Source organism: Penicillium cataractarum, assembly GCF_028827025.1.
Source record: "Penicillium cataractarum strain IBT 29864 chromosome Unknown utg000005l, whole genome shotgun sequence".
Classification (NCBI taxonomy): Eukaryota; Fungi; Ascomycota; class Eurotiomycetes; order Eurotiales; family Aspergillaceae; genus Penicillium; species Penicillium cataractarum.
In genome coordinates, this window is record NW_026622741.1 from 2,921,086 (window position 1) to 2,947,561 (window position 26,476).

Sequence of the window (26,476 nt, forward strand, 5' to 3'; positions counted from 1 at the left end):
TCTCCCATGGCCTGAGACCAAATTCAGGTCGAAGGAGAGATATCAACAGGTCGAAACCCTCGATAAGATCGAGATAAAGCGGACGGCCGATGGAAGAGAGAAAGAGATCGATCGTCACGACGATGATGGACGGCTATAACTTCTCCGAACCTCGCCATCTTTAGACCTCTAGAGAGAAATCAGTGCGCTCTCCGCCGATGATGTTGTCACGCTTAATCTCCAGCTCGCCATGCTGAACCTTAGTAGGCCATGAAGCAGCATAGTTGGCATCGTGCACGTCGCGCCAGAGAATCTTGACATCACCGGGTGTCTTGGGATAATCACCGATCTCGCCAATCTTGACTTCCACACCCTCGCGCTCACTCAGCTGCTGCTCCAAGGCCTCAATGCGGGCCTGGTTCTGCTCAGCACGCTCGGCCTCCTGGGCCATAGCCTCACGCTGACGCCTTCTCTGGCTGCGGAAGTGCTTCTGGCGCCATTGTTCCTTGTCCAAGATGCCGTTCTCGATCTCGTTCTCCTGGATCTCAAGGACTGCCGCGATATCGGCAACAGAGGTCGCCTTCTGGTCCATGAGGACTCGCGCACGCTCCTTCTTCTCCATTGGGTGACCGATCCTCTTCTTGTTCAGCCTGTCGAATTCCTCCGCGTCGGAGGGGTCCTTTGGCCGTCTGGAGGCCAGGAACTCCTCGGTGACTGTGATCATCTCGGGGGGAGGAGACATTTGTCGGCGCAGCGAGAATTCACGGAGCAATTGGTAGGCGCGGAGGCCGAGGCGAGCATCACCGAAGTGCACGGAGTAGTATGGAGTCCACATATCCCGGCGGAGCTCGGCAGGGACAGTCTTCTTGCCGTGGTAGACCATTTGGCGCAGAACGTTGTTCTCCTGTTACGGAAGACACGGATGGTTAGAGGCTTGCGGGACGAATGGGGAGATCCGGACAGAATCAGGTCAAATCGGGTGGTTGGTGACATGATAGTCCGCGATCAATCAAATTAGGTTAGAGAGAAAACTCACCTCCAAGTACCGAGTCAAAGAGTACACAACCTGCTTCGTCTGAACATTGTGGTAGACGAAGATGTGCTTTCCGTGTGTGAGCGAGTTCAGTGCCTTTTGCAAGCGCACGCTCTCACGCTTCAAATGTTCCTTGAATGCATTCGAGCTCGACTCGCGAATCTTTCCTTGGATCGGCTTTGTCGAGTCAATGGGCGGGTGTCGTACGAATTTCTTCAACGAAGCAACTCGGGTTGAGTCCAGGATCTTCTGGATCGGCTTGGACGCCGTGCTGGCTGAGGCCATTGCGGCCGGAATATGTGCGCGATTACCCGTTAACAGGGAAGGTAGTCGACTGGGCGAGATCTATCGCATTGACAGAGTAGTGGAAGGCCGTGAGGTGTGAGGGTCGTCGGGTGTTGATGAGAGGTGAAGACGGAGGTGGATTTTTTGACGGGGCCATCCGCAGGTCTTGGCGCTGGCTGCTCTCCGCATTGACCTTATCGCTCTAGACACCTCCCCATTGCAAGCCGAATTTCCAGGATTCATCCTTATTTCGCGGTAAAATGCACCTGGGTCTGATACTGCGCTGCCGCTTCCGCCGCTGCTAGATTCTCTACCCCTTCTGGGTGGCTCAAGCGTCGCGATGGACGGCCCAGACGGCGGACACGCAGCTACGGAGAATGACGCAGGCGTGCGCAGGGAGCGGCCGTGGCTTTATGCATCGGTAGGGTCTTTACCTGCACAGCTATTCTTGCGAGGCTAACAATTCCTAGAACAGAAAGCTCCGGCATCTCCATGGCATCTCTGTCCGCAACTTGGTAGTCACGCCCCCTTCAAATCGAGCTCGAGGCAAGACCATTGATGACGACGATATCCCCAACACCCTGAAGTCGCCCTCCAAAATCCTAGCTCAAAATGAGACTCGACCACTACAACCGTCGCGTTCCTTTACAGATCTCAAGTCGCGCCCGAGTCAAGATGGTCATGTTGATAAGAGACCCGAGATGCGCGAGTCGCGTCGCCGAAGCCTGCTGCCTTGGAACGACCCCAATCCGCACACGAGGCAAATCCGGCTAGAGGACATTACCAAGAGTCGCATGGCGGATACTTTCTTTTCCTTACACTGTGATGGCATTGAGGAACCGGTATATATCAGCGAAGTGGTCGACAAGGCAACCAATCCCAGCTTTCGGTCTTTCGATGTGGACTTTTGTGGTCCCGCAGTGTCCCGCCTGGATGCGTTGACTCTAAAGCTTTGGGCGAAGACGGAGAATATGTCGGAGTATGCTCTGCTGGTCGAACTACAGCAACACTTGCGCTCCTTACAGTTCCTGGGAAAGACAATTGAGGGCTTCCATCAGCCTCTGCCGGCTAATTGTATTCTGTTTCATTTCCCTGACGGAGTGTACACCAATCTGACTGACATTCCCCCGGTCGAGCTGCCATTCAATGGCGCGGGCCAACGAGGTACTGCGGACGGGGCTGTGCTGCCGACATCTTCCTACGACGCGTTAATGCGATTGGCAAACCTGGATGAGTGCATTCAAGACGCACTGGCGACCCGAGAGAAATTGGAGACGCAAATTGGAGAAATCTTGAAAAAGAACGAGGCCGCTTTATCGACCGAGAGCGAGGCAGCCAAGGCGCAGGACCGCCTCGCCTCGATCAGACAGGCTGTCGCTGCCGAGCGCAAGCAGATTCGAGCTGCGAATAAGCGCAAGGAGGACCTTATTGCTAGCATTAAGGCCCGGAAAGAATCTATGGAACAGGGCCGCCTTGCACAGGAGAAGGCCCGAAGCCACCTCCCCGATGCTCAGGAAAAGCTTGTCAACAGCGAACAATTACTTAACCAAAATGCGGATGAGACCAAGGGCCAGATCCGGCGCATTGCCGAGGACCTGATGGTGATCTATCCAATCGATCCTATCCCTGACAAGACATTGGCATTTACCATTGCCGGACTGCCACTTCCCAACTCCAACTTTGACGACATTGACCGCGAGGGGGTTGCTGCGGCACTGGGTCATACCGCTCATCTTGTATACCTGCTCTCTTTCTATCTCTCCGTCGCGATGCCCTACCCGATTAGTCCGAATCTGTCGACCTCCTTGATCCAAGATCCAGTGTCTCAGGATCTGCCACAGCGGACTTTCCCCCTCTACCCCGTCAGCGTCCAGTACCGCTTCGAATATGGTGTCTTCCTTCTAAACAAAGACATTGAGTTCTTGCTTAACAAGCAAGGCATTCGCGGCCTGGACATTCGACATACCCTTCCAAACCTCAAATACCTTCTTTACATCCTCACTGCAGTCACACCCGATATCCCTGCTCGCAAAGCGGGTGGTATCCGTGGTCTTCTCACTGGAAGACTAACCCCAAATATGTCTCGACGAGGCAGTCTCGAAAGCACCGCATCTGGTGAGCTGGTCCAGCCACGGAAAGCCTTCGATTTGGTCTCCCGCATGAACGGATTCGCACTGGATCATGGAGCAAAAACGCCGGCGGGGACTGCCACTCCGCCACTGTCATCGCGAGCGTGAGAATGTACCGGTGAATCTGTTTACTGTGTGGAAGGTAATCCTTGATCAATCTTTCTCGGCTGGGTTAGCTTTGTGTATTTAGTTGGTTCTATGGGTCTGGTCTGTATGCATTTGTTTTGTGTATATGTAGAAGGCGTACATACCAGGTTTGCATGAGTGAATGCCATGTTCTTTTCTCTGTTGATCTGTGCAGAAGACTATTGACGGTTTGTAAACATATTAAAGTTGGTCAGTCTGTTCTATTTTAAAAGATGTACTTCCAAACCTAGGCGCATATATATATCGATCGAGCTCCTGCCTCGATTGTAGCGTAAGAACCCAAGTTATGATGGATGCAATTCAATTCTTGATAGTCAGCAATGTAACTAACTCATTACACTTTTGCTACCCCGCAAGGCCCTATTCCATTATACAATGGAAATTGGTGGCTGGTCGAGAACACTGGGGCTCTTTCGTAGGCTCCGTAGTACCCGGGCAGTTTGCTATGGCCCTCACGACGATGCCTGCTTTTTCTCGGTCATAAAAAATTTCCCTTTCCTTCCCTTCCTAATTGACTCGGTAACCTCTCCTTTCCGTCGTGTTTCTATATTTGTTTCTATACATTTTTTTTCTTTTTTCTCCCTGTGAACTCCCGGCACCCAATCGGCTGGTCGCTCATCTAAGCAAATTCCCACCCCCACCGCCCTTCCCAGCTTATCTTCGCTTTGCATCGGCTTTCCCCAGCATTTGCTATCCACCCTGCTGCTGCCCGACCACCTCTCGAACCCCTCCCCCTTCCCAGCATGGGACAGGACACCAATAGCGCGGCCAATGACTCGCGAAAGTCGCCGTCGCCGTCTGCCCCGCAGCATAGACGCGGCTACCAGGCCTGCGATCCATGTCGCAAACGCAAGGTCAAGTGTGATTTAGGCAGTATGCGATCAGCGATCAACCCCTCCTCCCCGCGCGGCATTCGTCCAACGATGGCTGACTGGTCGCAAAATTTTCATAGGTGTCGACAATCCCCGTCCCCCACCTTGCGTGCGATGTCGTCGCGAAAGCAAACGATGCGAATTCTCGGCAACTCGTCGCAAGCGCAAAGCCTCCGAGGCGGCCGAGGACGATGCGGAGGCCGTCGAAGTACTTCGCCGTGACAAGCGGATGATGATCGGAGAAGCAGCTGCAACTGAAGTACAAACTAAAATTGAGCCAAATCAATTCCCTCCCCCAGAACCGTCCGTCGAGACCGACAGCTTTCGTGCTCGGCAGAGATGGCCCGAGGCCCCCCCCCGCAGCTGCTACTACCACTCAGCGTTTTACGCCTAATGCGCCCATCGCCTCACAGGCTAGGCAGTTCCTTGAATCGCGAAATCCTCGCTTACCACCGTTTCAAACCGGCGAGCGAAGTACGGTGCCTGGGTATGGAGGCCCGCCGATGATGAACCGGACTGCCGTCGAACTGTTGTCGCCAGCCATCACCAATACCCACGATGCTTTACATCTCCTCTCTGAAGCTGCAGGTCGAACAGAAGATTTAAATCGTCAGAGCCTCGAGAATCGCTACGGTGCCAGACGCTCGGTTTCCTCATTCAACTCTGGGCCTTCTCCTCTCGCCCATGCAAACTCTCCTGGCAACGTGAGCGGGTCCTTTTCGCGCACTCCTCGGTCCGGTATGTCGGCTGGTGGGAATGGTTACTTCCCAGGCTCAGCTGGAGGCTCGGGAGCTGTCGAAACTCAGATCCCCGATGACGGTGGTCAGCAGGAAGGCTCTCCAAATCCTCAAGACCCCGGGTTCCTTGATGCTGTGCGAGCATGGTCCCGACTGCGATTCGTCCGTGCCGGATGGATGACGGTTGAAGAGGGTATGGAGTATGTGGCATACTACTACGAAAACCTTGCGCCAATGAGCCCCGTCGTGACTCCCGACTACTCTCAGCCTTCTACACATCGCGTGCTGCTAACGGACGAACCTGTCCTGGCGGTGACTATTCTCACGATTGCTTCCCGACATTTGAAACCTAAGGGTGATGGCGCTAGTACGCGTGCCTTTTATATCCATGATCGTCTTTGGTCATACTTGCGTGGTATGATTGAGCGTCTGTTTTGGGGCCAAGAGAAATTTGACGCCCAAGGAGGTCGCCCTCGATCATTGGATCTTGCGTCGGGTGCTGGCGGTCCTACGTCGAAGGGAAATTTGAGAGCCCTGGGAACAGTGGAAGCCTTGTTGATTCTCACAGATTGGCATCCCCGAAATCTTCACTTCCCCCAGGTGATGACGAGAACACACTTTTGGACAGGGAAGCTCAATCACAAAATCGTACCGACAAGGACCTAGATAATGAAAGTGATCCGACGGGTAACAGAGGCCCATCGGCAGAAGGTCGAGTTGCGTTCCAAAAATGGTTGGAGCCTGCCTGGAGGTCAGACCGAATGTCATGGATGCTATTGAGCACCGCCCAAGCCTTGGCCTTCGAACTTGGTGTTTTTGACCACAAGAGCGAGTCCAAGGGAGTCCCTGAACTGCCCTCTGAACAGGCACGCAAGCGACGCCTTCGACGACTGATACTAGTCTTCATTACACACAGTAGTGGACGACTCGGGATTCCATCTATGCTGCCTCTAACCGAATGGGGACGGGATATTCCGGCGGCTACAAGTGACTTGAAAGACGGTGATTTGGACCTGAATCAGATGCAAGATTGTTGGATGGGTATCTCGAAGATAGTGTACCAGGCCAACCATCAATTGTTTGCTTCCAGCGAGCAAACTTCGGAGTTGATCAGGAGCGGGAGGTATCGCGAACAGATCGACTGGTTCCAACCGCAGTTGCGAGAATTTCGACAAAATCTAGACCGGGTTAATCGTGAGTTCAACAAATAACTGTCTAGACCTCCGGTGGATATAGGCTAACTAGTAACAGTGTCCCCGGCTATGCGAAGCATCCTGATCATTGAATACGAATATACTCGTAAGTTGATCATCTCTCGGATTGTTGTATGACGATAAGCTAAATATTTCATAGGTTTATATGTCAACTCGCTCGCCCTTCAAGCAGTCGTCGACCGTTGGACTACCATGTCAAATGAGTCCTCTGTCCAAGCCCAGACTGGTCGGTCAGGACCAGGGCCATCTGCTGGTAGTACTGGGTGGTTCCGTACTTTGATGGAGCTCTACCGCGTCAACGAACAATATATACAAGAAGTCGTGGATGCTTCACGTAAGATTCTACAGACTGTGTTGGAAGGTCTTGTACCGGGCGGGCGTCTCAAACATGCGCCCATCCGAACGTTCTTCCGCATTTTGTCCGGCATGATATTCATCCTAAAAGTAAGCCCCACCGAATTCTCTGGTGCAAAACGACAACTATAGATCCAAACGCTGACTTTACTCCTCCAGACATTCACCCTCGGCGCCCGAGAAGACGACGTGCGAGTCTCTCTGGACCTGCAAGATCGCACTGTAGAGGCGTTGCGGACCTTCGTCGTTGACGATGTACATATCAGTAACACTGTCGCGCGCCTCTTGGAGCTTCTTACTAGCAGCATTCGAACGCGATTCCTTCGATTCGCACCCCACGACCGTGGCGCCGATGGTGACGGACATGCCTCGGCACCCGTCTCCCGCGCCCAGTCCCCGCCACGAGACAGCATTGCAGGTCGCCCACACACACCTTGGTCATCAACCCAAGATGCAACTCCGAGCGGAGGCCTAGGGGCCTACGTGGACAGCAACGGCGCCGGCGGGAATCCGTTAGCGCCGATCGGATCGGCTCACGATCCCCTAGCCAGTATCCCTGCGCAGCCGATCAACTCGTCAAACTTGAACGTCTCCTTCATGCCGCCTCCGCCATCGGTCTACTACAACTACTATGACTCGAACTCGGCCATGTCGGCGAACGATCTGGAGCGACCGTCATCCAACCACGTTGTCTCCTCACAGGCCGTCGGGGATAGCAACGGGGCGGGCTCTACGTCCGGTGCCTTGCCGGACTGGTTTGCGCTTCCTCTGGATCAATTCTTCAACAGCTCCAGCGGAGCGGTGGACCAGGGTCTAGGCGGGACGGGCCCGATGTTGGGCGAGTTTGATATGTTGGAGGTACTTTTGAACGAAGGCTACGACGGGCACGGAAACGGCGAGAATGAGTCTGGAGGAATTCCACCCCATTTCTTGGGCTAAGTCTGCTCTTCGTGCGCCACGTATTGGACTGGCTTGGTCATCTTGCGGATATGACTCGTACTTTTTCTGTCACATTTCTCTTTCTTTTACCCCGTACAAAACTTTATACCCCAGCGGGATCTTCATGTTGGCGTCGGTTGCATTGGAGGAGGTCTGAACTTGGTCAAGTTCTTTTGTTATTTGTTGATACATTTTGTCCAGGTAGTTAAGTGTTTTAAGGACAATGATTGGCCAGTGCCACAATCTGGATGAAACAGCGCCGTGGTGCCTCCTGCCTGATTCATACGGGCCCGTGGTTTATACTTCGTATTTTGTTTTCTAATTAATATCAGATGACATGTGTCAGGTTGACCTTGTTGTTGGTGGGTCAGTAATTGGTCTCATGCTGGTCATTGCAGAAAAGAGGCGTTGCGGTTGCGGTATTTGCTTCGTTGTGCACGATGAAGTGGCGTTTTCGAACGTTTTTTACTATCCAATTAAGAAGCCTTATAGTTTGTCCACAGATTCTACGGACATTTCATCTGATAAGCAAGATAGTGATAGCGATACAATTTGTCTAATCTTCTGCCCATTGCACTTAGGCGTTCAGAAATCGCCAGTTTACTTGAACTCTAGTTCCTCGAATACTTGAATAGTTTCAATCATCTAATTACCATCTTGATCCCTCACATATCACTTCGCTAATTTGTTTCACCATTCCAGGCTGCTAAATTCCAGACTGTCCCGGCTTCGAGATTAAGGTACCCCGGCCGGTCTCCGTCGGTCTCAAGCCTGCGGGGCACGAGTTTCAACTTCGCGATATGGCAGATCCTCCGCTTTCACATGCCATGCTTAGCGAGCTTGTTCGTTGATCCCAAGCCTCAATTTACATTGTAGTTACTTTTTAGTGAACTGTCGTCATTATCTTTTCAGCCGCGCTAAACTAATACTACTACCGGGTGGCTTGAGTCTGCATGTCTTGGAAATTCTTGGAATCTTCCTTTTTCGGTCACAATGCCAAGTGCTACTATCGTGAGTTGGGTATCGCCCGTCTGTGTGATGACGATGGGACCATGATGGGATAGACTTGCGTGAGATAGATTGGAGCAAGACCGGGAGGTTCCATTGAATTTTTGTTTTCCGGGCATTGAGATTGGTTGACTGGATTCAATGCGAGGTATGAGAGCCACCGACTTCTCCCAGTATGGCTATCACGACATCTACGATGGAGACTCTGCAATGAAGTGTAGGAGAGCACGAAAAAGAAATATGGTAACTTCGGACATGTCGAACGCGCATGAGTCCCGGTATTCTAGTTGGAAGTATAGGGGAAAACCAGGCAGCACTTGCCGGAGTCGGTATCTGCGCCGTACTCTAGAAGTTACTGCATTGTGATGAAGACATACTCTGCCAGCCTATCAACATGAACAGACGCAACATCGTAGTTTGCGCATCAGGGACCAGGGCACCAAGCCCACCGGCGTCGATCCCTGGCCCTGCATCTGGCGCCATCGAGCGAGACAGCCGATCTCCTACGCTATTGGGTTATTGTGGTATAGTCTAATGAAGGGCGATCGCCCGAGGGGATCTTGCACCCGGGGGGTTACGGTGCAGCCTTTTGATAAGTAAGGCGTGTGTTCGTGATAGATCATAGGTCAAGGCGAGTAGCCTAGATCGGGTTAGGAGTGTGGGCATTTGTTTGGCTTACTGCATGGTCCTCCCCGGTCGAGGGTCACATCGGCCGAGTCGATCTTCACTCGGGAATGAGCGTGTGCGTGAAGGCGAATGGAGTGGGGATCCATTGCGCATTGAACATGAATGTATGAATGACTTGAAATGACTCGAATGGGTTGGATATTGGAGGTGTTTGGGTTGGACAGGGTCTAACGGACGTGCAGGGTCGATCTGGTGACGGAGTCCGATCGGGGCGCTGATCTGATTTGCAGGTAGACCGGAAGGGTTAATGTGGAAGATGTAATAGAATAGGCTACGAAGATAGTAGGATAACGGTATAGAGTCATAGTATCATGAATTTCGTAATAGAATCGGGACACTGGATAACACTATACTTGTAATACCATAGGGTTTACTATTGCATAATTCATTCTACTATCAGGCTGGAATATGATTTGACTACACCATTATACCAGCTCAGGCAGACACTAAATAAAAACGATTAGAGATTATTAGGCGTATGATGGCGGTTTCACAATACCCCAGTGGGCCCAAAGAGGAACCTTGAACCCTGAATTTAGTTTCCGTTAAACCTGCGATTAGCTCCTTTCTATCCACTCCCTACCTTCTGTCAATACATACTAGGCATGTCTATACTTTTCCATTTAGGATTGATTCTTGGGAATTTGGTAACCGGAACTGTATGAGAGAGTCTTCTGACTGTTCGCTCACTCCTCTCTACTGCCGTCTAGACTGCCTCACCAGTGGATGGTCGGATCCAATCAAGCCCCCGAGTTTCTCATCCTCATCCAGAATGATCAAGTCAGGTCAAGACGCGATGTGACCCTAAAAGAGAGGGGCAAGCCAAAGAGTTCCTGGTTTCAGTCGATGATTGGCTGCATCTGGAGATAATCGGGCCCTGATCGACATAGCCAAGCCCTCCGTCAACGTCCATTTGCTCATTACTTGACCCTGTCAAATCAACTTCCAACCACCAATAGACACAATGAAATCATGTCCGGACTATCGCTTAGCTCTGAATCTCCGAACTCCACCCTCCATCCATCTCAGGAACCAAGTTCTCGTGTCCAGTCTCGAATGGCGATCGTCAAGCCTCCGCCGAATGGGTATCAAGCTTCGAACGGACTCGTGTCGGTCTTGGCCGGACTTCCCCGTTCTGGAACAATGTGATCGCCCATTGACTACTACTACAGTACTAACGGTAGTAGTTAGTTACCCAAGATAGCTTGTCGCAGTCAAGCCTCTATGCTTCAGAGCCCCGTCGCAGCTGCGGCACCTCCCCCGCCCTCGCTGTCTGCCTGGGCGTCCTTGGCTCTCGTCGCTATCAGACCCATCGGCATGTCGCCATTTCAGCGCGACACTGTCTCATGCTCTCTTTGGCCTTTCACCCCCTGATGTGTCCACCTCTTGGCGGTCTCCGTCTTGCCTTTCTGGCTGGCCGATGGAGTTCCGTGATGATCTCGAAGTTTATGCCCCGGCTGTCCCTGCAGATGCTGGATCGGCGGCCCTGGCTTCCCGGAAGAGCAACATCTCCTGGTTGTCGCTCTCCGGGATCTGGGGCGATAGAGTACCGCTCCACTACTGATACCTTCGAGCCATGTCTACGCCCTGGATCTGCCTGACGGTGGTGTTAATGCCTATCCGCAAGGCCTATAAAGTAGCCCTCATCGCCGGCCGATAGAAGGTCTTTTTTTCAATCCACTCAACTCCATTCTTTCGAGTCTAGAGCCGTTCTTTCTAGAGTTTCATTCTTTTTCTTCCTATTCCCATTCTTTTTACTCCCATCTCCCTGTCATCCATCATGGTTGTCTTCAGCAAGATCACGGTCGTCTTGGCCGGTTTGGCGTCTGTCTCTTCGGCTGTGCCGACGGGCAGCTCGCGCAAGAGCAGCTTCACCATCAACCAGAAAGCTCGCCCCGTTGCTCAGCCCAAGGCTATTAACTTGCCTGGCCTGTACGCTTCTGCCCTCTCCAAGTATGGCGCTGCAGTCCCTGCTAGCGTCAAGGCTGCTGCCGAGAGCGGCTCTGCTGTCACCACCCCGGAGGACAACGACGTGGAGTACTTGACTCCCGTCAACGTCGGTGGTACCACTCTGAACTTGGACTTTGATACTGGATCTGCCGATCTGTAAGTTTTCATTTATCTAATCTTGATATTGCCTGCATTAAAACATTGGCAACGTCAATATACTTACATGAACCTAGCTGGGTCTTCTCCTCGGAGCTGTCCTCATCCGAGTCGTCTGGCCACAGCCTCTACAAGCCCAGCAGCAATGCCACCAAGCTCGCTGGCTACACCTGGTCTATCCAGTACGGTGACCAGAGCTCTGCTAGCGGTGACGTCTACAAGGACACCGTCGTTGTTGGTGGCGTCTCGGCCTCTGCCCAGGCGGTTGAGGCTGCCTCCAAGATCAGCCAGCAGTTCGTCGAGGACAAGAACAACGACGGTCTGCTTGGTCTGGCTTTCAGCTCTATCAACACCGTCAAGCCCAAGTCCCAGACCACCTTCTTCGACACTGTGAAGGGCCAGCTTGACTCGCCTCTGTTCGCTGTTACCCTGAAGCACAACGCTCCCGGTACCTACGACTTCGGCTTCGTCGACAAGTCCAAGTACACCGGCTCGCTCACCTACGCCCAGGTTGACAGCTCTCAGGGCTTCTGGAGCTTCACTGCCGATGCCTACAAGATTGGCTCCAAGTCTGGTGGCTCTATCACCGGTATTGCTGGTAAGTGATGCATTTTTTGATTATCACCCTAGTCTAGAATGAGGACTAACCTTCTATCTCACACAGACACTGGCACCACCCTCCTGCTCCTCGACGATACTGTTGTCTCCGACTACTACGGCGAGGTCTCCGGTGCCCAGCAGGACTCCTCCGCTGGTGGCTACACCTTCCCCTGCTCCGCCCAGCTCCCCGACTTCACCGTCACCATTGGCGGCTACGACGCGGTTGTTCCCGGCTCTCTGGTTAACTATGCTCCCCTCCAGTCGGGCAGCTCCACCTGCTTCGGCGGTATCCAGAGCAACTCCGGCTTGGGCTTCTCCATCTTCGGTGACATCTTCCTGAAGAGCCAGTACGTCGTTTTCGACTCCAACGGCCCCCGCCTTGGCTTTGCCCCCCAGGCTTAAGCGAACGGGTTGATCCCACCGGGCAATGAGTACACTCCTGTGACTCTCTCACGCCGAGGGATTTACCCTGATATAGTGAAAGATATAGTACAGGAGAGGGAAAATTAGTCCCCATGATATTATGGAGCTGGCTAGCAGGCTAGCTTGAATTTTTGGTGGATGAGTGGATTGATACATTTCGTTCTTGATTGATTACCTTTTGGCCTTAAGTCTTGACGCGGCTTGGCTTGTACATGGTGTCTTGAATAATGCGTGCAGCACATAATACATACAACGCATTGTTATTTATTGATATTTCTAGTGGGATTTTGAGTAAGTAGTAGCAAATATCGTAGTATCAAGATCTTTTTTTCTGGGTAAGGTCGTGCTGGAATTCTCATGTCGAGTGCAACTTGACCACGTTCTACATAGTTGTACTCCCTCGGTATAGCAGGAACAGGGGTTCAATCCGTATCCTCTAAGGTTTACCTGTTCATTATAATCCCTGCTACCTACCCCGACTTTGCTTTAGAACACGGAATAACATTTTCCGCCCAAATTGCTGACATGTAGTGCTATCGTTTGGATATATGGGTATACAGTCATTTCGGCCACTTTCCCCCGGCAAAGCCGTAGAATAGTTACAAGACCCGTAAGGCCTCGAAATTCCCGCGATGAACGACAGAGATGGTGTGATCTTCCATCAGAATTCTAGACCGGTCGCGAGATCTGTTCGAAGAATTAGAGCCATGCATGTGTGGAGATGGAGGAATGCCGAGGAGAGCGGCGTGAGTGGGCGACTTGCCCGAGTAGTGGACCGGGTGGCGGGTCGAGATGATCCGCCAAACTCCAGACTTCTTCTCGACCTTAAATCATCCCGCAAATCAATCTGTACAGGACCTGTCCCCGGACGAGATCGCAATACCCCAGGCTACTCCAGTCTCGATCATTATACAACTTCCCGAGTTGCTGGCTTCTCATCTTCTCGGCCAGACCGACACACCTCGCCGCCGACCGATCCCACCAATCGCCCCTGTGAGCTGATTCCCCTCGCTCCCTCTCAGAACGGCTTTTGTACGCGCGGCTCGAAGCCACCCCAGAATGGACGTTTAGGGCAGATTCAGACTTGACTGTCTGTGCAGAGCATTCGATAACGGATTTGGCGGATTTGGACTCGTTATATGAATAGCAGTCCCCGGCCGGCCAAGTAGCCGCCTGGAGTGTCTGATCATGGGAGATGCGCCTCGTGTGACTCCCCGCCAGATCTGGGCGAACCCAACAACGACATCGACGCATACGTATGCTTCAGGGTGTACGCCATTCGTTCTACCTAGCGAAGGTATGCAGATCTCCTAATATCCAGTCGGTTGAATGGGTTGAGCAGACGTCTAGAGTGACCGACCATCGCTCTCCGCCTCAAACCATCTCTGCTTTTTATGCCCGAACTAACCCCGGCACTTGTGCCTGTTTATAGGTATTATACATATCAATAAATCGTACGCCCTGACTTTGACTGGCAATGCCGTCTACGAGCCCGTTTGCACCGGCGACCCAGCCGATTACGTCCATGTCTCCGCCATCCTTGACACTCGCGACCCATTCTACTCCTCCGTCACACCGCAACTTTATGCCATCGGCTGCGCAACCGTCGTCAGCTACGTCCTTGTTATCATCCTCCTCATCACCCCGCGCACATTCTACGTCGGCGGCCCTGGCGGCGGTGCAAACTTCCTCGGGCGTCATGGCATGATCAGCGGATCCTACAGTGGCAACCCATCAGCCGTCGGTGTTGGAGGTCGGCCATGGTTGCAAAAAGTAGCCGCGATTCTCGTTGCGATCTCCTTGACTATCGCAACGGCGGACTCATTCAAAGTCGCCGAGCGCCAGTATAACTACGGGTACTCGGATGCCGAGGCGCTTTCGGAGGAAGTCATTGATGGCACGGAGATTCGCATTGTTCGCGTCATATCCAGCACGTTCCTCTGGTTGGCACAGGTTCAAACGCTGATTCGATTATTCCCGCGACATAAGGAGAAAGTCATGATAAAATGGGCGGGCTTTGCGCTGATTGTGCTGGATACGACGTTTAGCTGTTTGGAGAATTTTATGGTACGGAATACCTCGACACACCCACGATTATACGACGATGCGATTCCTGCATTGAGCTATTTGTTTGAACTGGCTCTCAACTTGTTGTATGCGGCTTGGGTTATTTTCTATTCGATTTCGAAGCACCGGTATGCGTTCTTTCACCCCAAGATGCGCAATATCTGCCTCGTGGCTCTATTATCGCTTTGCGCGATTCTAATACCCGTGATATTCTTCGTGATGGACATTGCAAAACCGGAGATTGCGGGATGGGGTACGTATATCAGATGGGTAGGCTCGGCTGCGGCGAGTGTTGTTGTGTGGGAATGGGTGGAGCGTATAGAAGCGCTCGAACGAGATGAAACAAAGGATGGAATTCTTGGAAGAGAGGTCTTTGACGGGGACGAAATGCTGGAAGTCACTCCTTCAGAAGAGGTCGACTGGCCGCGCTACTCGACGCAAGGACACGACAAGGGGGGTGGAAACGGCACATCGTCAGGATGGGGCGGAATGATAGGGCTGGGGGGTCGTCCGCTGCGCACGCGAGTCGGTATTCCTCGTGGGAATCGGAATCGTGGCAATGGAGTGCTTGGTCAAAACAATGCAGCCATGCCTCCTCGACGGAACCCTCGTCCTACACCCCCACCGGCTGCTGTGACACCCGTCAGTCGGGCTGATACTACCAGTGCCGCCAGTACAGTGTACAATGTTCGATATCATCCAGTGGCTAGCCCGACACCACCCGTGGCAATGCCACATATGGAGGAAGAAGGCGATGAGCTAGAAGAGCAGAAGGAGATGGAAATCGAAGGGGCCCAGGACGCAAACGCTGCCGGACATGATCATTTAGGTCACGATACCAGAGAACAATCACCACAGATTGTTGCCTCTGACCCACGATGGCGCGCCCTGCTCAATCCGTTCAAGAGGAGACGCGGGTCTTTGCCCAAGGAAGTTGCCTCTGCCCAAGCTTGCGAGGAGCAAGACGAGGAAGGTCGTGACTCCGGATCATTCGATGATGATCATCAGCCGCGTCCTACGCAGCCACGGGGTAACAACAACTTCTTCTCCCTCAACCGAAAAAGGCATCCTGGCGCGGGAACGCAAGGTACAGACGCACCTTTGCCTGTTACCGTCATCCCAGCTCGTCGTCGAGGCCAGCAACACACCTGGTCTCCTCAGAATCCTCTGCTGGAAATCCCCACTTCTCATGAGTCCCGGCCTGGCCGCCCTGACCTGCCCGTAAGGGTTATACCCTCTCAACCGCAGGCCTCTGCTCCCTGGACGCATGCGGACCTTGAGAACGGTGATGGAGATTACACTTTGCGTTATGATCCGGACGCCGCTGCATTGATCAACGAAGACGTGAACTGTGCCCGCGATGAGCGCCCTGATACGGGTGACCGAGCCAGTTGGACAGAAACGACCGTTTCAGACGAGCGGAACGATACTCCGTCTGGTCAGGCGGGCTCTCAGCACGACGGTGACTACGGGCACCCTACCTCTTGATCTTGCATTATACCTTCTCCGGGACCAGGCGGGTTGTGTATCTTTGGCTGGCATTGCGCGGTGTTTCTTAGCGATTGGACTTATTATTCGGGAAAGGGTTGGGCAGGCTTGGAGTTTTCAACATACCAGCATTCTATTGAGAAGATTACATACATACATTTAACTTGGAAAGGCTAGGATCTGTGGACATGGGATTTGGGGTTGATTCTTTGATTCATCTAGTACCCGTGTTATATACCCTGGGAAACATACATAATACTTTCAATGCCTTTTTTCGGGTCCTCCGAGTACTCTTCTATGACTTGACATTATTCGACAGATTCCTCTTGAGGTCTATTCTCCTCTTGCGTACTTTTCGAACCCAGGAAAATGCGGGCCATGGTGGCCATGATGATGGAGATGACACCTATATATGTCAGTGAGAAGCAAAGGAAGAGATGGATATGGATAGCTTACTCAATGTCCAGCACATCGTATAATATCCGAAACGCTCCGTGAGAGCTCCGGCGAGAATGGGACCGAGAGTCATACCGCTCGTGGCGGCGACCTCGACCAGAGAAAAGACACGCGAGAGACCTCCACGCGGCCCAAAGATACCCGGGTTCTTTGCCTCTTCAGCTTTGACAACGCCTGCAGATGACTGGTTAGCGGTAGATCTCTCTATGATCGGATAAAAGACTCACAGGTCAATTCTACAGGCCCAATTCCCGAGACGAATGGCCGCAGGGTTCCGAATACGATGCAACAAAAGATATACAGTGCCTTGCCTCGACCGGCCGCACTAGACCATTCGAACTGCTTGTTTCCAGCGAAACCCAGCAAGACGAGGAACACTCCCTGCAGAGTAAGAGCGATGGTAGCAGGGGTGCGAGTTCCAATGCGATCACGAAGATATCCGGCAAGGGGACTGATGGGTAGACCTGGCAGGGACAGGAAGAAGAACATCAATCCGACACGCGAGGGACCCCAGCCAAAGATATCTAACACATGCAGCGGCAGTGTGGCATTGAAGCTTGTATTCAGAGTCGGGCCCCAAACCCCAATCACCAAGGCCGTCATCACACGGCTATTGCCCAGCATCGTCCGCCAGAAGTTCGCAGTCGGAGTCTTCCCATCTTGACGACTCTCTTCCTCACCCGAAGACTCTAACAAGGGATCAGTCTCTTGAGCATCCGCCAAAGTCTTCCCATCCTCTTTCTTCTCAACCATCAACAGTCTCGCCACAACGTCAATCACCAAAATCACCACGGGCACACTCCAAGTAAACCAATATCCTGCCATCTCCAAAATCAAACCCGAAACCATCGGCCCCGTAACCATAGCCGCATTCACAAATGCCATAATAATCCCCATCGTAGTCCCAATCCTCTCCGGCCCAACCGTATCTGCCGCCGTCGCAAGGCCAACAATCCAAGCTCCAGACCCCGAAATCCCCTGCAACACGCGCCCGCCGAAAAAGACACCCACGTCCGTGGTACAGGCTACCATGAACGTGCCCACGATACAGCCTGCCAGCGCCACGAGGAATGGGATCTTGCGGTTGGGCGCTTTATCGGCTAGGTGGCCGATGAGAGGACCACCGAAGGCGGAGACTAGACCGTGCAACGCCAGTGAGATGGATGTTAGGCGTTGGGTTTGCTTGGGATCTTGATGCATGCGTTCCTCTAGCATGTAGGGTAGCATCGGGACGAGGAAGCCATAGAGGAAGATTTCTGAAAAATGGGTTGGGTGTGGTTAGTGAGATTTCTGATGAATAGATGTGGGCTATATAACGGTGCAGTGAGAGAACGAACCGATGAAAAGGGCTAGGGCGACGGTGGCTAGAATGAACCATTTCGCTGAACGCCATGTCCAGCGTGGTGAGCTGGTCTCCGAGTCTCCAGTGGTAGTCATTTTGCTTTGTTCTTGTAGAGGCGCGGTGACCGACTATTTATGTCCTGCTTTACAGGATGAGTCACGCCGTAGCGATGCCAAGTAGGATATAGTTACGATAGAGCGATGCAGGTATTATATTTCCGGAGAGATCTGGAATATGCTCTTATCGTTGGTGGGTGTGTTTCGACATCGAAGGCTCCCGCTCGTCTCTTGAAGAAGATTGAAAATCTCACTTTTTGCAGGTGTCGCGGGGGCGATGCAGAGCTGGAGGCTCCGCAGCCTCGGCCTTCTGCATTGGACTGCGTGGGGACTTTAGTGTATGTAACCTCGAGGGAGATAGGGTGGACCACGAACATCGAGCTTATCAGATGAAGGTTAGGTAGTGAATACTGACAAGTGTAGATTGTATATAGAGTGTTAAACTTTGTATAGTTGAGAAGCCAATATTTCGAATTGGCAGGACAGACTCGTGGGAAAAGCAACGATATCCACCTTTGATACATAACATTGATTAAGCTAGAATGCCTAATATCATAGTGTCTATCTCAATGCACATTAAGTGATTGTATTAAATTATATTCATTGTTTCTAGAGAGTTCTATCAGGTATGTTCCTCTATACCTAGTGTATAACTATAGTTGACAGGAAGTATTTAGTCACCGCCTTATTCAAGACCCTGATATTTAGTCTGATATAGCTCTAGAACTCAAGACAGTATTAGAAATGATAGATGAAGCTCTGACCTAATTTCCATTCAGCCACGATTCTTCATCCAACTAGCCACATTTCAACTAGACTCCGCTGGGTAAACCCTCATCTCCTAATAGCACGAGTGTCATTCGAGGATTCGCCAGATTCAAAGTGGGGCGAGACTCTCGGCCTTGCCGTTCGGGAACTTTTTGCTCCGAGCCATCCTCCCCCAGACTGGATTTCCATTCGAAGCCCCCTCGTCGATCTTCCCAGTCGATGCTGTGCCACGAGCCTGATGTCGCATCATGGCGGCCGTCAATCAGAACATGTTCGATGCCAGCATCGCGATGGACCGTCCTGGTGGGGCCTCACTGATGTTGCTTCCACTCAACTTGATTGCCCAGATTGTGTCAAATGTCAGTTTCCCCAGTATCTTAGTGATTGATGATCGTGTAACTGACTTGCCACCGCTGCTAGGTCGAGGATACCGGTGACACAGCGCGACTATGCCGAACATGTCGCGTGCTCAACTATATGGCCCTCCCCCAGCTCTACCGCAGCTTGACCCTGACCTCCTACGATAAAATCCGCTATCGCGGTGAGCAGCCCGAAGGTAGCGGGAGCGCAAGCCCATTTACGATGGGCCTCAACGCCGTGATTACGAGACCGTATGCGACTCTTGTGCGATCGATCACTCTGCGCGGCGATTGGAAGGAAACCGACATCGAGGAACACGCGCAGGTTGGGCGGGTACCTGACTCCTCGATGCTGTTGAACATTGCGGTGCGGGCAGCCGTCGATCGCATGACCAACCTTGAAACCTTCAGTTGGGAACTCAACACGAAAATGCTCGAAACCGTCTATATAGGGTTAACCAAGCTACCTAAGCTGACCTCATTAACGATTCGATTCCCCTCTACCCGTCACCCACAACCGACATTCGTGCTTCCGGGCATGCCGAACTTGCGCTGCTTGAAGATCACCGACATCGATCCCTTGTGCTACCCGGATGACATCTCGACCATCCTCTTGAAAAGCAGGAAGCTACGCGAGCTGAAACTCCACTGGTCGCCTCGTATGCGAATTGCGCAGGAACCCAGCGTATCACTCCACGATTATTTCCGGAAATGCACTGCCGCGAAACAACCCCTCTCCGTCAAAAAGCTCTCCTTCCAAAATTTATATGCTTTTCACAGTGAAGAATTTGATTTTTCGTTCGACCCCACAACCGTTGAAGATGTGACATTTTTGAACGGATCGGATACCGTCGGTTTGATGAATACTTTCGTCGAGAATAGCTGGCCCACCGTTATGCCCGATCGAAAGCTCAAGATCAGATCCATGAGGATGGATACGGTATCGAAGCGGAATTCAGAGTTTATAGGAAACTTCAAGGGCCTTGAGCGATTATATTTTGTCAATGTCTTCGATAACTCACCCGACTACCTCAATTCTCCGCGTCCAGGCATGGGTCCTGCCTGCGCCGCGTTAACACCGCCAATATCAGATTCTCCTGCTGTCAATGGTACCACGGCAAACTCTCCAGCTACGGCCGCTTCTCCAGCTAGCCAGCTGAATATTGCAATCAGTGTGCGAGACAGTTATCTCGCAAATATCACCATAAATCACGGTGCAACCCTGCGCCATCTGCTTCTTTGCTCAAAGTGGCCCCTTTCCACATCCATGATCGCTCGTCTTGTGCACAGTTGCCCCAACCTCGAGCAACTGGCTCTCGCAACCGACTTTTCCAGCATGGACTCGCTTGGAATGCTGGTCCCGTTCCTCCGCAAGCTGGTTGCCCTCCGACTTCTCATTCCTGCCGGTTCTCCAGCACCCCAGAGTGGTACGAATACCAACGCCCCATCATCAGCCACTAGTGCCCACGCCGGAGACCCATATCTCAAGTCGGCGGTCCCCAACTCTGTGGCCAATCCACACTTGATCGCCAAAACGAACTTGTACCAGTTTCCCAAGGAGATTGAAAACATTATCCTCAATGCGCGCAGTCTCGCAGACATTGTCGATCTGGATGACGAGTTGCTCATTCAAATGATGAGCTACGACCTGGCGGACCACCAGATCTTTGGCAATGTGAAGGTCGTAGGGATGGGCTGGAAAGCCTTCGAACTGCGCGATCTCTACAAGACGCCTATCCCCACCCGCGCAACCTCCGAGACCCAGTCACCTTCGTCGGCCGTTGAGACCGCGACTGCAGAGGAGCAACTGAGACCACCCAATGGAATGAATGGTCATTCAGCCAACGATTACGGTTCACAACACCGGTCCGCTCCTACTCCGTCCAAATCTCCCACCGCACCCTGCACCACCCCCGCCGGCAACATACCTTCCTCTACGCTAGGAAAACGCACACGAGATGATGATTACGACACTACCTATCAACCTGCCCCGCCCGCTAATGACACGGCACAGACCTTTGATCACCCTTACCGCGATCCGAGCCTGGCGAATTGTGGACACTTCCCGCCCGTTATAACCAACGACGGATTCGTGTACAGACGGCACATGCGGCGAGTTGGCTGGGAATTCCTGAAAAATTGGGAAATCTGGGCACTCGATGCCCAAGAAATTTGAGGTTCAACCGAGCCGCAAAAGAAATGTTTTCATTTCTCGGCATTCTCTTCGCTTCTTTTTATTTATCCTCTCAACTCCTACGATACCTGCGCCGTTTATACTTTACATCATTAAGCGACATATGGAGTTTTTGAGTTTACGGGGTCACTAGGCTGATTTTGTGTTTTCATTTCGGGGATTTTCCATTACCGGGTTAGAGTGGTAGAGTGGGAGTCGGGAGGGTTGGCTCTAGATTGGGTGGATTGGGTGGATGACAGTGATCGATCTGCTTATTGACATAGCTACGAACACTCGTTGTATGAATATCTACCATTAGAATATAATTGAATACTCTGAACGTGGCCCCTTTGAACAGTGTTTCTGCACGGTTCTAGTTCCATGTGGGTCCCACGGCAGGTGACAAGCTTGGAGATAGCTTGTTAGCATGGCCGCGTGGCCTAATTCGAGGGGGAGGTTAATTCTTTTATTTCCGGGGCAGCATCGTTAGAGAACTATCGCTACGTTTGCAATAACCTGATAAACATGATGTGGGGTTGATGTTCAGGGCCTTTCAATCAAGGCGGAAAGACCCAAGGCATTCCTATATTGTGCGAAAGTCTCGACCAATAATCGCAAACTAAAGATATGACTACTTCCAATGCCCTGGGATTTCTCAGCCAGACGATTCTCCTTCATCAGTGTTTTGTTAGTGTTAAATCGGACAGGAGGAGAAAGGATCCCCGGATATGAATTCAGCCGCGCCAGCCCTAAACGGGATTTTGACTCCGCAGGATCCTCTCGACGCAGTCAAATCATTGGCTGTTCCTATACATCGAAACCACTAATGCGAATCTAAATCAAGCTTGACGTACCTGCATAATGGATGAGATCTGGAGTCTTCGTCACCAACAGAGGGCTTGGCTTGTTAGTCAATTATCCGAATAAACTCCTTGTGACATGGTCCGTTCAGTATCCCCACAATTCTCTAATTTAGACTCAACAGTGGACACTTCTAGCTATGTGCCAGGGCACTTTTGCCTAACAGGGCTGAACAATATAGTTGTTTTGAGGTGAGAATGACCCGTTCATCATCATCGTGGGTGGTTATATTCCTCGATTCCCAAGCTTCAAATCGATCTATGTGCAGGTTCTGGGGCCGAGTCGCGTGGCTTTCGGCCTACTCTAATGGCTTTGGGCTCCAGCACTACGGACATACCAACAAATCTTCTATCATATATCTGGATCCTTGGCTCTTCTTGGCACGCGTCGATCTTGCTCAAACTTTCTCTCATGGTGGAGTGCCTCAGGGGAACGGGTTTTTGGGGATGCCGTCTGTCCGGTGTGGCGTGGCCGCGTCATGATCATGACGACGAGTATAGAGCAGTCTCTCAATATCATGTACTACTTAAAGATACAGGACTCGATTCCAAAGAGACTACAGCTCACAAGGCCTTCACTCCTTTCTATACGATCCCCTTCTTGAGCCGCCATGCATTTCTCCACTCTTTTGCTGCCTCTGGTAGCTTCTCTTGCCTCGGCCGCTCCGACGACCTCTAGCTCGGATAAACCTACTGTGACCCTTGACTATACCACCGTTCAAGCTGCAGCTGGTAACGAGACCCTGGGGTACTACAAGTACCAGAACATTCGTTTTGCTGCCGTGCCTACCGGGGATTTGCGATTCGCCAAGCCTCAATGGCCCTCCAAGGAGTCCGGAGTCAACAACGGCACGACCTATGCTACGGCTGATGTTGACTGTTCCTCGGAAGAGGACTGTCTGTACATGGATGTGTGGGCACCGGCTAATGCCAAGGGCAAGAAACTGCCCGTCTTGGTCTGGACCTACGGCGGTGGTTTCACTGGTGGCTCCAAGTCTCAAAACACGCCCGAGGGTCTGTTCGACTTGTCTACTGAGTTTGTGTTTGTGGCCTTCAACTATCGTCTCGGTATTACTGGTATTGCCAACTCTGTGACCGCCGTCCACCAGGGTGCTACCGACAACGTTGCCCTGTATGATGTCGAGCATGCCTACAAATGGGTGAAGAAGTATATTACCAAGTTCGGTGGAAACCCCGATGACATCACTGCGTTTGGCTTCTCCGCTGGTGCCAGTATGCCACTTTTCCAGATTACTCGCTATGGTGGACACAGCGAGCAGCTCTTCAACAAGGCCTACATCACCTCTCCCGGCTTCGTGCCCGGCGCGGGCCACCACCAGGGCGAGATATTCTGGCAAAACGTCTCGACTGCCGTTGGTTGCACTGGCGGTGATCTGACTTGTATGCGTGATATTGCCTTTGCCAACCTCACCGATGCTGCCACCGATGTCTACGACACTTACGGCTACCAATTCCAGCCCCGCGTGGACGGCGACTTTGTTGCCGATACCTACGAGTCGCAGCTCTACCAGGGCCGTTTCAACTGGGATGGTCCGCTGGTTATCACTCACGAAGAGCACGAGAACAACGGCTCGCCTACTTCCGGTGTTAACACTACTGCCGATGTCGAGGCTGAGCTTCGCGCCTTCTTCCCGGCTATCACGGATGATGTTGTTGCGGAGATCATGGAGGTCTTCCCCGAGTCTGACTATACTAGCCCCGGCTACCGCTTCGCAGACATGCGCCAGTCCTTTGATCTTACTGCTCACAACTACGCGCTCACTCGTGCCCTGAGCAACAATACCTGGAATGCCATGGTTGCCCTTGAGCAAGCTACTCACGGTACTGACCAGAGCTACTACTGTATGAACAGTCACCTCCATTTGTTATCAACAAAAGAGTATTTGGCTAACTTATATGTCGCAAATAGGGTATAGTACTTACTCCCTCTCTTCCAGCAGCTCCAGCTCCGCTGCTTCCGGTGCTGGCGTTGCTATCAGCAGCGCTTCCTCTGTCAGCTCGACCGTTGCTGTACGTATAATCCCTCAAAGCCTTCTGCGAACGACAAGTTATAGCTAACATTTAATTTTCATAATACAGCGCAAGATGCAAAAGTACCTCCTCTCCTTTGTCCTCACCGGCAACCCCAACACCAAGTGGGCCAGCGACAAGGTCTACTGGCCCAAGTATGGCAGCAATGCCACCGAGCTTGTCTTCAACTCCACCATGTATCTTCAGGAGGATGACCTTGCCAATGCTAAGAGCACTTACTGGAACAAGGCTCTCTGGTACTAAATAACGCTGGATGGCGAAGCATTGGGGAGTCAACTCACTTCGAAGTGATTGGCCAGGCAATATGTTGGTTCATGACGCTTTGTATTAGTACCGTCAAATTTATTTTAAGACCCTCTGAGTACGGAAAAGTCTTCTTTGTAACTTTTAGATATCGTCCTTGAGTTTTGCCAAGGAAACCTCGTCTCCCAAATCTGTCAGTTATCCACGCTATGACAGCAATTCCAAAACAAATTCTGTCACTGCCCTTCGGCAAGGCGAGCAACACTTGTATCACCGGCAACTGCAACTCCCACAACTAGAGGTTCCAATAATCGAAGTGGATCCATATTTATATACAGGTCCATTTGAAAGCGACTATTAATGTAGACTGTGTGCATAATTCATTGCTTGTTAAATAACATAGCAAACTGATTGCGGGGTTTCTACTTGCGAGGGATCGCATGGAGCTTCACCTGGGAACATGAAGAAAAAGATCTGACTTGAGAAAATGATATTTGCGATTATTGACATTTAGTCTGACTACGGAAAACAGAAAACGTAGCCTTACTGTCACAAATGACATCAGCTCAAGACTCAAGACTACCGTGTCCCACGATGGGTGACTCTGCGGCCGATTCGTTAGGCCGCGAAGTTGATAGAAATCACCCAGCTACCTGCTTAACTCGATTCAAACCCTGACAAGAAGTCTAGGCAAAGGGTGAGCCACCGGAGCCACCAGGGCCGGACGAGCTTCCAGATCCTCCGGAAACACTGTCAGAGCCACCACCAGATTCAGCAACGCCACCGCTGGCGGTATAAACAAAGCTGTAGTTTGGATCATAGGTGGCAGAAGTGTCAACAGCAACGGTAGTCCAACCAAGCAGGCCATCGCTCAGATTATCACCGAGCCAGACGTAGTTCAGAACCGGGTCCGAAGTAGTACCCTCGGTCTCATCAGAGAAGACTCGGTCCTCGGCGTTGGTGGTAAGAGTGACGGTGTTGGTACTATACGGAGAAGTTGCCTCAACCTCGGTGATGAGGTCCTGGTCCCAGAAGAGCTGGCCAATATGAGCGACGGTGCCGCCAGTGATAGTTCCATTGGACAGGACAGTAACGTTCAAGTGGGCGACAATGTGGTGATGGGTAGTGCGTCCGGAGTAGTGACCAGGGAAGAGAGTGTCGAAGGACACCACTCCATCACTATCGGTGGCCTGGATACCACGCAGGAAGGTTGCGTCGATGTTGGAGGTATCGGCAGTGTTGCCATTACCCTGAGAGACGACGCCAGAGTAGACCCCAGTAGCATTGCAGTTCCAGATGTCAGCGTAGAGATCTTCGATACCCTCGCAGGTATTGACATCGACAAACTGGACATCGAAAATGACCGGCACGCCCTCCTGGCTTTCGCGGAGCTCGGATCGAACCAATTCGCCCTTGACGTAGAAAGGACCGGTTTCACCCTCTGGGTTAAGCACGCAGGTGGAACTGCTGCTGAACAGAGAGTCCGCAGAAGTGTCGGCAGTAATGCTCGAGTCATCAACCAGATGAGAGGTGGCGAGGACATCGGAAGTATCACGGGCGGCCACACGACGACGGTGCAGATCGTACAGGCTACGACGACGAGCCTCGGCACGAGCATTCAGTCCGTTGGCCTCGAATCGCTTGGCACACTTCTCAAGGCCACGGCGAGTATGCTTTCGGAACTCACGCTTCATCATCTCAGCTCGGGCATCGTGCTTCTCGTGTTCGCCTGGGTGAGCCAATGCGAATGGAATAGTCATGCCAACAAGGCAGACGTTCCACAGAGCAGTGAATCGCATTTTGAAGAGATACACAGTTTTCTTTTCAAGACAGGTAGAATGAAGTTCGCTTTGCTGGAGAATGCTTTGCGAATAGTCATTGTTCTTGCGGCCATGAACACCCCTTTTATACTTCTTCTTTCGTGATACCAGGATAGTTGTGTCTTCGGTTTGTTTCAAATCGGTAATTCGCCATCCAAGGACGTATAGATCGCCATGACTAGATGACGACGTCTGTTTCCCCCCAGGGTATCCTACTGCTGCGTAAATTGCCGCTCGTAATTGGCTTGGGAGTATTCAGGATTGCCAAGACGAAACAGG

General features: G+C 51.9%; 9 protein-coding genes across 9 annotated transcripts; 6 read left to right on the forward strand and 3 right to left on the reverse strand.

Moving 5' to 3' along the window:
- Nucleotides 1-160: 160 nt before the first annotated feature.
- Nucleotides 161-1,297, reverse strand: N7496_006744 (mitochondrial 54S ribosomal protein mL67; the record flags this gene model as incomplete). Its single annotated transcript, XM_056699673.1, has 2 exons — nt 161-883; nt 1,016-1,297. The coding sequence occupies 2 exons, from the start codon at nt 1,295-1,297 to the stop codon at nt 161-163; spliced, it is 1,005 nt and encodes a 334-aa protein (XP_056555086.1).
- Nucleotides 1,298-1,637: 340 nt separating this feature from the next.
- N7496_006745 (putative UV radiation resistance protein (UVRAG)) lies at nt 1,638-3,534 on the forward strand (the record flags this gene model as incomplete). Its single annotated transcript, XM_056699674.1, has 2 exons — nt 1,638-1,718; nt 1,768-3,534. 2 exons carry the CDS (start codon nt 1,638-1,640, stop codon nt 3,532-3,534), a joined length of 1,848 nt encoding a protein of 615 aa, XP_056555087.1.
- Nucleotides 3,535-4,316: 782 nt separating this feature from the next.
- N7496_006746 (uncharacterized protein) lies at nt 4,317-7,689 on the forward strand (the record flags this gene model as incomplete). The annotated part of the gene is given in 6 exon segments (XM_056699675.1): nt 4,317-4,446; nt 4,526-4,704; nt 4,745-5,736; nt 5,751-6,376; nt 6,536-6,840; nt 6,910-7,689. 6 exon segments carry the CDS (start codon nt 4,317-4,319, stop codon nt 7,687-7,689), a joined length of 3,012 nt encoding a protein of 1,003 aa, XP_056555088.1.
- A 3,475-nt stretch (nt 7,690-11,164) lies between these two features.
- N7496_006747 (pepsin-like aspartic protease) lies at nt 11,165-12,492 on the forward strand (the record flags this gene model as incomplete). Its single annotated transcript, XM_056699676.1, has 3 exons — nt 11,165-11,490; nt 11,568-12,088; nt 12,155-12,492. The coding sequence occupies 3 exons, from the start codon at nt 11,165-11,167 to the stop codon at nt 12,490-12,492; spliced, it is 1,185 nt and encodes a 394-aa protein (XP_056555089.1).
- A 1,209-nt stretch (nt 12,493-13,701) lies between these two features.
- N7496_006748 (PalH/RIM21 family protein) lies at nt 13,702-16,068 on the forward strand (the record flags this gene model as incomplete). The annotated part of the gene is made up of 2 exons (XM_056699677.1): nt 13,702-13,810; nt 13,946-16,068. The coding sequence occupies 2 exons, from the start codon at nt 13,702-13,704 to the stop codon at nt 16,066-16,068; spliced, it is 2,232 nt and encodes a 743-aa protein (XP_056555090.1).
- Nucleotides 16,069-16,376: 308 nt separating this feature from the next.
- N7496_006749 (MFS transporter) lies at nt 16,377-17,961 on the reverse strand (the record flags this gene model as incomplete). Its single annotated transcript, XM_056699678.1, has 4 exons — nt 16,377-16,474; nt 16,525-16,698; nt 16,752-17,780; nt 17,862-17,961. The coding sequence occupies 4 exons, from the start codon at nt 17,959-17,961 to the stop codon at nt 16,377-16,379; spliced, it is 1,401 nt and encodes a 466-aa protein (XP_056555091.1).
- Nucleotides 17,962-18,938: 977 nt separating this feature from the next.
- N7496_006750 (uncharacterized protein) lies at nt 18,939-21,225 on the forward strand (the record flags this gene model as incomplete). The annotated part of the gene is made up of 2 exons (XM_056699679.1): nt 18,939-19,049; nt 19,111-21,225. 2 exons carry the CDS (start codon nt 18,939-18,941, stop codon nt 21,223-21,225), a joined length of 2,226 nt encoding a protein of 741 aa, XP_056555092.1.
- A 1,468-nt stretch (nt 21,226-22,693) lies between these two features.
- Nucleotides 22,694-24,377, forward strand: N7496_006751 (uncharacterized protein; the record flags this gene model as incomplete). The annotated part of the gene is made up of 3 exons (XM_056699680.1): nt 22,694-23,945; nt 24,013-24,113; nt 24,183-24,377. The coding sequence occupies 3 exons, from the start codon at nt 22,694-22,696 to the stop codon at nt 24,375-24,377; spliced, it is 1,548 nt and encodes a 515-aa protein (XP_056555093.1).
- Nucleotides 24,378-25,063: 686 nt separating this feature from the next.
- Nucleotides 25,064-26,176, reverse strand: N7496_006752 (intradiol ring-cleavage dioxygenase; the record flags this gene model as incomplete). The annotated part of the gene is made up of 1 exon (XM_056699681.1): nt 25,064-26,176. The coding sequence occupies one exon, from the start codon at nt 26,174-26,176 to the stop codon at nt 25,064-25,066; it is 1,113 nt and encodes a 370-aa protein (XP_056555094.1).
- Between the last annotated feature and the right edge of the window lie 300 nt (nt 26,177-26,476).